Source organism: Bemisia tabaci, chromosome 3 (assembly GCF_918797505.1).
Source record: "Bemisia tabaci chromosome 3, PGI_BMITA_v3".
Taxonomy (NCBI): Eukaryota; Metazoa; Arthropoda; class Insecta; order Hemiptera; family Aleyrodidae; genus Bemisia; species Bemisia tabaci.
In genome coordinates, this window is record NC_092795.1 from 33,693,556 (window position 1) to 33,704,661 (window position 11,106).

General features: G+C 42.0%; 1 protein-coding gene across 6 annotated transcripts in view; it reads left to right on the forward strand.

The window, feature by feature from the left end:
- The window catches only part of LOC109043939 (pyrokinin-1 receptor), a 107,682-nt gene that overhangs the window by 38,309 nt on the left and 58,267 nt on the right, over nucleotides 1–11,106 (forward strand). For all 6 annotated transcript variants that reach the window (XM_072298203.1, XM_072298205.1, XM_072298206.1 and 3 more), the window contains 3 exons: nucleotides 2,139–2,483; nucleotides 4,849–5,065; nucleotides 7,193–7,508. In XM_072298203.1, the coding sequence (XP_072154304.1) occupies nucleotides 2,176–2,483; nucleotides 4,849–5,065; nucleotides 7,193–7,508 (841 nt within the window). In that variant the 5' untranslated portion in view covers nucleotides 2,139–2,175. The remainder of the gene's footprint in view (nucleotides 1–2,138; nucleotides 2,484–4,848; nucleotides 5,066–7,192; nucleotides 7,509–11,106) is intronic.

Sequence of the window (11,106 nt, forward strand, 5' to 3'; positions counted from 1 at the left end):
GAAGCCGCATTAAAATAATACGGCGTTCCCGGGAACATCTGGTCCGGTTCCGGCCCGTCTCCGTCTAAGTGGTGAATCGTGATCAAGAGGCTCCAAAGAATATGTAAAAAAATTAGTGTTACACGCACTGGAAAAAAAACACATCGGATCCAGAGTCAAGACTCTTGAAAACATTAACAAGAAAAATACTCTTGATTCAATCAGATTTTTGCTTAAATCAAAAGAAAACCCGCTCAAATTAAGAGGCTTGGTTCTTGATTTAAGCAAAAATCCGATTGAATCAAGATTATTTCTTTCTTGTCGATGTTTTTAAGAGTCTGGACTCTAGATCCAATGTGTCTTTTTTTCCATTGCGGCTGTGCTCAAGAAGAGAACTGCACGCGAGAAAAAAAAACAAAAAACATTCTCTTCGAAAAAAAAAGGAGAAAAACTTTTTACCCGAATCTGAACGAAACCTCATTCATGGTTCAGAGCGAAGTATTGCGATATTACGCCTCGCACCATCGCGCCTTCAATTTTGCAGATGCAACACGGACATCCATCAAGCACGAATAGTTGTATCTCTGCGCCGTCATCAGCTCGCTCCCTTTCCCTGATTGCTTTATTTTTATGCCGTGTTTGAGTTATTTGGAGTGGTACTTCAAGGGCTCGTGAGAAACACAGCCAAAGATAGAAGAGACATAATCGGGCCTTGGTGTTTAGTAATTCTGCGGAATCCGAGCGACATCTCGTTTTCAGCAAATAACGGAGCATCGCGAGCTCGCGCCTCGCGCCAAAGCGCCTACAATTTTGCAAATGCAACACGGACATCCATCGAGCTCGAAAAGTTGTATCTCTGCGCCGCGCCACGCCGTATTTAACCCGCGTTCTTTCCCTAATAACGGCTGGTTTCCTTAACATTGCGAGCACAGCAAAATTATGTTTTTATATACGTGTTTCGCTGTAAGAAGTGTCAATATTTCGGCGGCCATCCCTGGTCAGCGTTTTGAATATTTTCCCGCTCTCTTTCGCAACGTCTGATTGGTTGAATATCCTCGGCTTCCTCTTGATGTTATCAACGCGCGTTGAGGTGTCTCTTTTCTTTGAATTTTTGAAAAAAGGAACGTTAAGTAGATTGCATTTTGCAAAAAGAACCAAAATGATTGCAATGATACTAAGATTGTGCGACTTCGTCCTTCGCAATAAAGTTGATGAAATCGTGAAAAAATATGAAATTTACATAGTAATTTTTGTCTTAAATTTACAGTTTTCAGCGAATAAAATAGAAACTGATAATGGATAATCAGGTTTTTCTTCCAAGTCAAAAGAAGTTGCACAATCTTAGCAACATTGCAATGCTCCTGGTTTCTTTATGAAAAATGCAATCCGAGTGTACATTACCTTCACTTAACCGAATATTAAATGGACGTATTTCTGTTAAATAGAATTAAGCGCCAATTTGAGTTCCTTTTGAGGATTTTAGAATCCCGGATAGCGCGTTCTGTCAAACGGAACTAAGCGCCATGGAAAAGCATTGCGAATCTAAGACGGAACGAGCAGCGCGTTCCGCAACACCCGCCAATCGAAGCCCCCCTCTTCCTTCCACCCCCTATGGCGCTTGGTTCCGTTTGATAGAAATACGTCCAAATGTGTTTTCATAATCTATGGTGTGTCTACAAAATCAATGATACTAGGACCCTCGCGGCCTTTAAATTATGTATTTTCAGCCTTGGTTACACGGAGAAAAAAACCTCGTGCGTGGGACCCGAAGTTTAGGTCATATGGATCTCTGAAGTTTTCGGATTGAGCATCTGAACACTTCAGGTCCATCTGGATTTTGGAGGTTCGGATCACACATCTGAAACTCCAGTTTTTACATCTGAAGTACTTCGGTTTTCACATCCGAAAAACTTCGGTTCTCACATCTGAAGCACTTCAGATGTAAGAACTGAAGTTTCAGATGTGTGATCCGAACCTCGACAGCTAGACCTAAAGTGTTCAGATGCTCAATCCGAAAACTTCAGAGATCCATATATGACCCAAACTTCGGGTCCCACGCACGAAGTTTTTTTCTCCGTGTACCCATATTTTGTGTTTCTTTTCATCCTTACTTCTAAAATATGTATTTAATTTATAAATTGAACGGGACCTGTTGGCAGGATGTGAGGTTGTGATTGGGCGCCCGGTCGGGGCGGGATGGACGCGCTTGAGCCGAGGACGAACGGGACCGAAGTCGGGGTCGGCGTCGTCGGAGGGGAGGTGGGGGCGGGGGTGGGCTCGGTGTACCCCCGCCGGGACTCCCTCTACATCGTCGTGCCCATCACCATCATCTACGGGGTGATCCTCATCACGGGCACCGTCGGCAATGTCATCACCTGCTGCGTCATCGCCCGCAACAAGAGCATGCACAACGCCACCAACTTCTACCTCTTCTCCCTCGCCATCTCCGATCTCCTCCTCCTGGTCTCCGGCCTCCCGCAGGAGATCTACATGGTCTGGTCGAAGTAAGTCCGAAGATCATCATCCTTTAAACAGTCTTTTAACAGGTTTAACGCACGCTACACTGAAAAAAAAACGCCGACCGTGGAAGCCGTACTTTCGGGCTGCATAAACGTAATGTCCGCGTTCCGGGCTCAGAGGCTGAAAATTTCGGGCGTAGCACCCGGAGCAATCGAAACTATGACTTCAGCACCTGGAATTTTGGCTTCTGAGCCCGGAACGGACGGTATGTCTATATAGCCCATGACTTTTTCTTTCCCGTGTAGAAATATAACCAACCGAGTTTTGCATGGGTTAAATTGAGGCGAAGGGTGCAGAAAAATCATTTCTTGGTGTCTCAAAATTTTTACTAATGATTTATATGTATTACAGTACATTTTCTGCGAAATTTCACTATCAGCATTGTAAAATCATGGGGGAAATTCCGTAAGAGTTTCAAAGAATGTATACAATTTACTTTAATTATGACGGATGAAATGTCAGCGGAGATTCTGAGACACCGCAACCAAGAAATGCCCACTCTGCACCCAGCGCATGCAAAAGACGGAAGGAAATTTGATTTATATCGGTCTGCAGATCCATCTGCAAGACAGAAAAGGTAGCCAAAACGTCTTCAATTGTAAGAGCGACTACATGCATCACGCACGACGGCTGTAAGCGGAAATAGTGAATGAATGCGCCGTATTTTTCGTCCATTAGAGTTATCCGCAGATTAGATTAAAATTACTGAATTGAATTTCAATTTTGGAAAAAATGGAACCAACTGCCAGATTTTAGCTCCCTCTCTAATTTCACTCGCCTTCTTTCATTGAGTAAAGAGGAACTATATCTCATAAACCTGTCCGCGTTCAAGTAAATTTCCTTTCCCATGAAAAATAATAAAGAAAGAATAAAAATAAAACTGAGTACAACAAAACACATCGAAATGTCGAATTTCGTTGGGAATAAGGTTCCAAATAAAAAAAGTTCCCATAAATGTAATAATCAACGTATAAAAAAATCAATGTAAAATTCTACCAACTACTGTCAATTTTACCTTATTATATCGGTGAAAAGTGTTGCGCTCTTTGCTCAAACCTAATTAATGTCATAAGGATAAGACGTAAAAAATATCTAAGGGCTAGCTATAACACCAAAACGGCATTCATTAAACTTCTTGCAACTCCCTTCGTGATAATACCTCAAGTCATATCCATTAAATTCCTAGAAAAATCAATCCGCGAACCGAATCGTGAATGACATCGCGAACTCTTCTCGTGCACAAAACGGGCACCGCGACGAGGAAAAATTAATCACTTCGGGAGAATCCTCGGCGAAGTTATGACGCCAAAACAAGATTCAGTGGTTATTGTTGATAAGAAATGCGTCGGAAATATCAAATCCAGACGCTGAGACGATTAATAACTCGAAGCATGGCGAAAGCAAACCTCACGGGTATAGAGATGTACCACCGTAACGGCGCCCAAACAATTTGCCCACCTTCCCCCTTCCCCCTCCTTTTCTTTCATGGCAAGCGAACTCCCACAAACCCTTCGAGCGGGTCTCGGAAGCATTGAACACTTTATTTTCCGTTGCGTGGAACGCGAGACTTAACTTCAAATTGCACACCGCGCACTGTGTTGTTTAGCCTTGAAGCCTGGCTACAACTAAAAAAATGCTAGAACTGCGGGTTTATTGTTGAAATTGAAAGACAAAGCTACAGACAAAAAAGGCAAAAAGGATACGGAGGGATCCTATCGGTGACAGCGGATGGTTGCAATAGACAAAGGAGGTATAGACTAACGAACGGCAACTCACGAGACACCCTTCGTCCATAATTTACCCCCTTAGCCTATAGGAACCAACCAAATTAACCATCGGATCGCGCCATACTCATTATGTCATCTCTGTCTATAGCTTTGCCTCTCAATTTTAACAATCAGATTTCGAAAAATACTAGGTCTAGTAGTTTCACTATCGATTTATCCGTTCGGCTCTACGCGCTTCGCCCCGGATATCACGGTAGGGACAAGGAAATGTAAAGCGCCTTCAATTTTTCGTACATGCAACACGGACATCCTAAGAGTTCGAATAGTTGCACCCAGACGTTAACACTCACATTGTCTCACGAATCGTCGCTACTCCGAGAAAGGCTCTCTTTTTATACAGAATGGGCGAAAACTATAGGTACTTATCAACATCTCGCGGAAGGATACAGATATTGACTTGCGCTTTTGGTTCTAGTTGAGAAGCGGCATATAATTGGCCTAAAACGTTCTTTCTCATGCTTCTTTTATTTTACTTATAGCAGTTTTTAACCATTTTTAGTATATTTTTCGCATGTATTTTTTTTTTTAACGACTCTACGAGAAAATGTGGGTTTTGTTGCAGATATCCGTACATTTTCGGGGAAGCTTTCTGCAAGCTGCGCGGACTTGCGGCAGAGACGTCGACAAACGCGTCGGTGCTGACGATCACGGCTTTCACGGTGGAGCGATACGTGGCCATCTGCCACCCATTCTTCGCTCGCACCCTCTCAAAACTCTCAAGAGCAGTCAAGCTCATCCTATGCATTTGGGCCGTTTCCCTCGTCTTCGCCATACCTCAAGTAAGCCTTCCACTGCCAAGTAACCGGCAAAAAACCGGCCTTAATAAAAAAAAAAAAAAGATAGCATCCTAAATTGAATCGGTTTCTGTTAGACGGGCGTAAACCCAAAAAATCATGAGCCTTGTCTTTCGCTGATCACGCAGGACGCTAAAGGCCTAGATAAGATACACACGGCTATTAATCGCCGCGAGAGAGGGACGAAAGCCAATGGAGAGCCTTGATTTCGATCCATTGACGTCGATTTATCAAAATCAAGGCTCTCCATTGGCTTTCGTCCTTCACTTGTGGCGATTAAGCGCCGTGTGTATCTAGGCCTTGAGGTTAATGAGTTTTTGGACTTACACCCGACTAACAAAAACCGATTCAATGAGAGTAATACCAGCGTTTTTTAAAAGTAGAATGTTAATATCAGTAACTGTAATATATGTATTAGTAACTAATTGTCATTGTGTCCGGTAACTTCCCCTTTAATTAAAAATTTGTCATTTTTGTATAATTATTTTTACCATTATCATCAAAAAGTTCCTCCCTTGAACATTAACGTCAGGTTCGGTTTAACTCCTCCACCCCCGTTACTCACGAAAATTCATTGCCATTTTCGATCGGAATTTGCTTAAATATGAGTACTTCACTCCGATTTTAGCCTGACGTCAGATTTCGCGACTACCCCCTCCCACATCTTCAGATACGTGTCAGAGCCCGCAAAATCTCCCCCTCCCCCATCGAGATAGTTGACGTCGTTAACGGACAACCCTCCAGACTTCAAACCTCTTGTCTCAATCTTGATGTGACTCTCTACTAAATTCAATCCTGCAGCTCATGTATTAAATTAAGAACTTACAGTATCGGTTGAATCAAAGAGGATTACTGGTGAGAAGCCATTGATAAATTGGCTTCGTCGGAACATCAAAATCGACGATGAACGGATTTCCAGGTTGAGTTCTCGTCAGTGGCGTGGCGTGTTTTGCGATGAATCGATTGATCGGTCATTTAAACCTATAGAAAAGAATCGATCATCATGATTTTTGTTTTAATCGATTCTTTACGATAGCTTTCAATGAGAAAATATCGATAGTCGATTATTACCTTGTCTCGCCACTGGTTCTCATTGTCTTGACCTACGCAACTTCCGCCAGTTGCAGGAGACGAGAGTTAGGAACTCATGAATGATTCGTGGTAAACAAGGAAACCGAAGCAAATCCACTTAACGCTTCGTTTCAGCTTGCAGGATGTCATTGTCAATTGCACTGCAGGACCCAGAATTGTCTCGTCTGATTCCCTTCGAACCCCCATCCTTTTCAACCCCTTTCCTCCCCTATTTTCTGGCGACTCACGAATGAGGCTGCAACAATAGATCTATTTCACACAAGAGATACAGTCAAATTAGTACGCTTTTTCAAATTGATTTTGCAAAAAAAAATAGCGTTGAGCGGGGTTACAATTTACAGAGTTAATTGGTTTTAATTAAATGCGTCTAATAATACTTGAGATGGGAAGTAAAACACGAAGTAACACAAACACAAGCTATTGGTTTCTTTTTTGTGTGTTAGTTTTCCCTGTGTCAAAGCGACCAGATTTTTGTGTTGAATCTGGACCACATCTGCGCTCGACCCTTGAGAATTGAAGGACAACAAGGAAACATGAAGTTCGGCAGGGGCCGAATTTCGTTGGTCCTTAAATATACCTACTCAGGACGAGTCTCAACTAAACTCAAGTCTGGCTTCTGATTGGCCGGTGGTGCGATTTAGACTCACCGATGGATGTTGCACCTCGAACCGACGAAATTCGGCCCCAGAACACTTTCCTCATGATCCGATGTCTCAGGGTAACCTACGGTTTGGATAAATTTAACACAAAATTTTGTTGTGCAACCAAGCCCTTTGTCTTGATCCGACACAAAAAGTAACACAGAGTAGTATCATCTCAGAGGCGGATCCAGCAATTTGGCAACTCCAGATTTCCTCCATTCATACCTACGCTAAACAATTGATTCTTGTCGGAGCACCTGGCCCCTTTAAGAATCGATACATATCCATAGGTTTAAATGGAGGAAATCCGGTGTTGCCAAGTTGCTGGATCCACAAATGAATATGGACATGTTTACTAAACCGTGTATATGTGTTTCAGGCGCTGCAGTTCGGGATCGTGGAGCAAGACCCGACGCACTCAACGCTCTCCGCGGAGCCGGGCGAGGAGATGACCGCCTGCCAAGTGAAGATGATCCTCTTCGAGCACTCTTTCGAGTTCTCCACCTTCGTCTTCTTCTTCTTCCCAATGACGCTCATCTCCGTCCTCTACGCCTTGATCGGGCTCCGCCTCCGCCGCTCCGCCTCCATGCGCCGCAACGCCGCCTCCTCGGCCAACTCCAGCGAGGCTAACGACCTCCGCCGGAGACCTGGAAGCTGCAAGCAGCAGGCCTCCCAGAGGGTCCTCAAGATGCTCGGTCAGTAGTTTTCCTTCAACTCTCACTTCTTATCCCTCCTTTCCTTTTGGATCTAGTCAGGTACCCTGCCGTGCTATGGAAGAACGCCGTATGAACCTTCAGGCGTTGCCAAATTTCCTTTGATAAAACACGAATCTCCTGGTGAACTTATGAATATTTTCTTTCCAATTTTTCAGATGATTTTGTTCGCAATTTTACTTGAAGTTCCTGAAAGTTTCAAGGAAAGATATTCATAACCTTCCGCAAAAATAAACATTTTATCGAAGGAAATTTGGCAACTCTCAAATGCTCATACGGTGTTTTTCCTTAGCACGGCCTCTTCTCATACGAAAGATCGTGACTAAATTTCAACGTTGCGAAATTTTCATTTGCCAAGTGTATTTTCACCATGAAAGAGGGAGAATCTAACTTAAATTTGCATTTTTTCTGATTACACACTGAAACCAGAGAAATTTTTCACAGAAGGTGCACAGTCAAATTCCTTTAAAAAAGGTGATTATTTGGATTAATTGGACGTATTTCTGTCAAACGGAACTATGTGCACTATGACGTGAGCTCTATTATGCATATATTCTTATGGGTCTCAGGGCTCATGTCTTAATGCACATAGTTCCGTTTGACAGAAATACGTCCAATATTGTGCAACCGAGGGGTGGAGATACGCTCCTTCGTTTGGGAAATGACGAAAAAGGCTCTTTTAAAAAAATTTAAAAAATATTAACTGTAACACAACTTACAGGGGTTGAATTTGTATCATTAGTTCAAAAACTGAAAAACTAAACCTTAAGGAGAGTTTGAAAGTTAGAGAGCGGAAAGTTATGAATTTGAGAAATACACAGATGGAATAGACGCAAAATGTTAAGAAACATTAATACTACCATCCAAAGCGAAAACACCTCAAATCCATCCCAGATTTGGTCATCATCATCCACACATATACTGCTCTGTTACATAAAAACTTGATCACCAGAGTGCTCTAATTCCTTAATTTGAATTTTCAACGGTGCGTCACGAACAATCTTCAAAAAATTATGAATTTTTGTCGTTTTCTTGTAATTAAACTTCAAGCATCTCGAAAAAAATAGAAAACATTTAGAATGGATTTACAGAGTTTATGCTTTAGACGGCAGTATAGAAATGACAAAATTAGTATCAATTCTGGAAAGACAGAGTCATGCGTTAAACTGCGGTTCCTCGCCAAATTTGCGATTATTTGATGTGGGTTGCATACTCACTCAGCCCAAAATAAGGCACTCTAGTCGGCAGAATGCATGTCAACAAGCCACTCGGTGCAGTGATAATGTTTGTTCGCATAACTTCGCAAAGGCCTTCAATTACTACAGTAACTGAGGCTATCTCTGCACTAGAGAGCGCTGATGATGAGACCATGATAATTCTCGAGAATCCTCCCTATGGCAATATCGAACTCGGAGCAACGAATCGATGTATTACATATTCTGTAAGCTTTGAGCCTCTGAATTGGACACTCAACTAAGTAAGGCAAACAAGTTGGATGAGGGTAGCTGAAATGATTGAACAATCACCGTACACAATTCGCTTCCGTCGATCATCTGCATTGCCGAATTCCTTTCTTACTCCCTCCGTATTCTAGTAGTGTGCTGTGAACATTTCATATGTATATTGCACATTCAGGGCGCTGAAAATGTTTGACAGTATCCAAGCATTTTCTTCCGTTGGATCCCCTTAGCTCAAAAACGTGTTATCTCTCGTCATCTCAAACTCCTCTCTCGGCCTGTTTCTAAGTCCGACTTTTCAGTCACTATTCTCTATACAATAGTTACAGGAATCGAACCCTCTATCAAATAAGTTAGTTTCTCATCAAAAAATCTTCTCATAATTTTTTAAATTTAGCCATTGCTTTCATTGAATATGCTTGCTTGGTTTCATACGCAGGGACTGTCGTGTTTTTCTCGCTTGAAAGTCAAAATTTGCGAGGATTTCTAGGGTAATCATTGTGTCATAACGCACTCCAGTTTGAACACTTCTCGTCACCTTTCGGCCAAAGTATCACGAGCGCCATGCGACGTTCGAAAATTTCCGCCGCCATTTAATGTTTTACAGAGAAAATGTTGGTTCAATCTGCTCGAAAATGTCATTGAATTTTATCGGCAGCATAAAGAAAGTTCCGTGCAGTTTTCGAACAGCTTCGTGGAAATGTGTCTCTGTAAGAAAATAAATTGGACTTCATTTTGCAATTTAGAACTATAATTTCTGGCTCTTCTGGAAAAACACTTACGTGCATAGGGAAAGTAATTGCACATACGTTGTTTTTAAACCGGGCTAGAATTTACAGTTCCAAATTGCAAAATGTAGCCTAATTGTCGGCGGAAATTTTTAAACGTCGCATGGCGCTTGTGATGTTTTGGCCGGAAAGTGACGATCTGAAGTCGGGGAATTCCGGGATTGATCTCCTTAGTGTCTTATCCTGTCTCGTCATGTTTATTACAAAGAAACATTCGCAACACCGCGTGAAAAATGCAATATTGCACGGCGAAGTTTGGTGGCGACGGAACTTTGTTGATATTCCGTCAATCGCGCGCAGCATTATTTGCATCAAACAGTGGAATTTATCAGTTATTTGAACTATAATTCATTTACCTCGCTGCGCTTCACTGCGGAAGTCGGGAGGCTTTTACGGCCTGACGCGGGTTTGCGGTTTGGGAGAATTTGCATTCCTGATTTGCTCAAAGCTGCTCCGGCACACGTTGGCGTACCGGAACCAGGAATCTTTGCTGGTGGATATCGAGATCGTATGAAACTGAGCCTTATTGTTCCCACTAACGTAACCTGATTCACTCTTCATGTGAGCATATTCGTGATTTTCCCATATTGAACTTTTGAGCGCTTATGCGGTACATGAACCACAGCGGTTGTAAATTATGCAAAGTTCGACTACCGCGTTCGTAAGTCGAGCTCATCCTGACCATGCTTCTATTTATGTAAATGGCCGGTATTATGATAGAGCTATTCTTAAAGGCACGAAACCCTAATCGAATCCAATGTCGTCTTTTAGACAGATGCTTTCTATAATTGGACTGCATATGATAAAAGGGCACTTCTTTTTCTGGCTTACCCATGAAAGCACCTATCTAGATAGAGAAAGCACAGCACAAATGTTCTTCTCTCTACTTCCCTTATTCATCCTCCTCTCCCGAGATCTTCCTCCTACCAGCTTCTTTATCTTCTACCTGCCTGCTCCTTCTTCTTGTTCATCCCCTTTAATGTTTTATCTTATCCTTCTTCCTGTTTACAATGACCTTCCGTTCGATATATGTTTAGAGTTCTACGATTTGAGTCCATCATTTCAACAGATTTAAAAGTAAAAAATGTTTGAAATATTGTATGCAGTTTTACGTTAATTTTGGTTATTATTTCTAAATGGTGTTTGGTTACAGTTTTTGCGAGTGAATCTGTCCTTTTTTGACCTCCGTAATTTCTATGATGGAAAAGTAATTACTATAACTGCCTAAAAATTAAAGCGAATAATTTTCAAGAGTAGAAAATGCCAAAGCCCTTTACGAATTCTAAATATTACGTATTTATTTGTTGTTAAATAATGTTCAGAAAGTTACAAAAT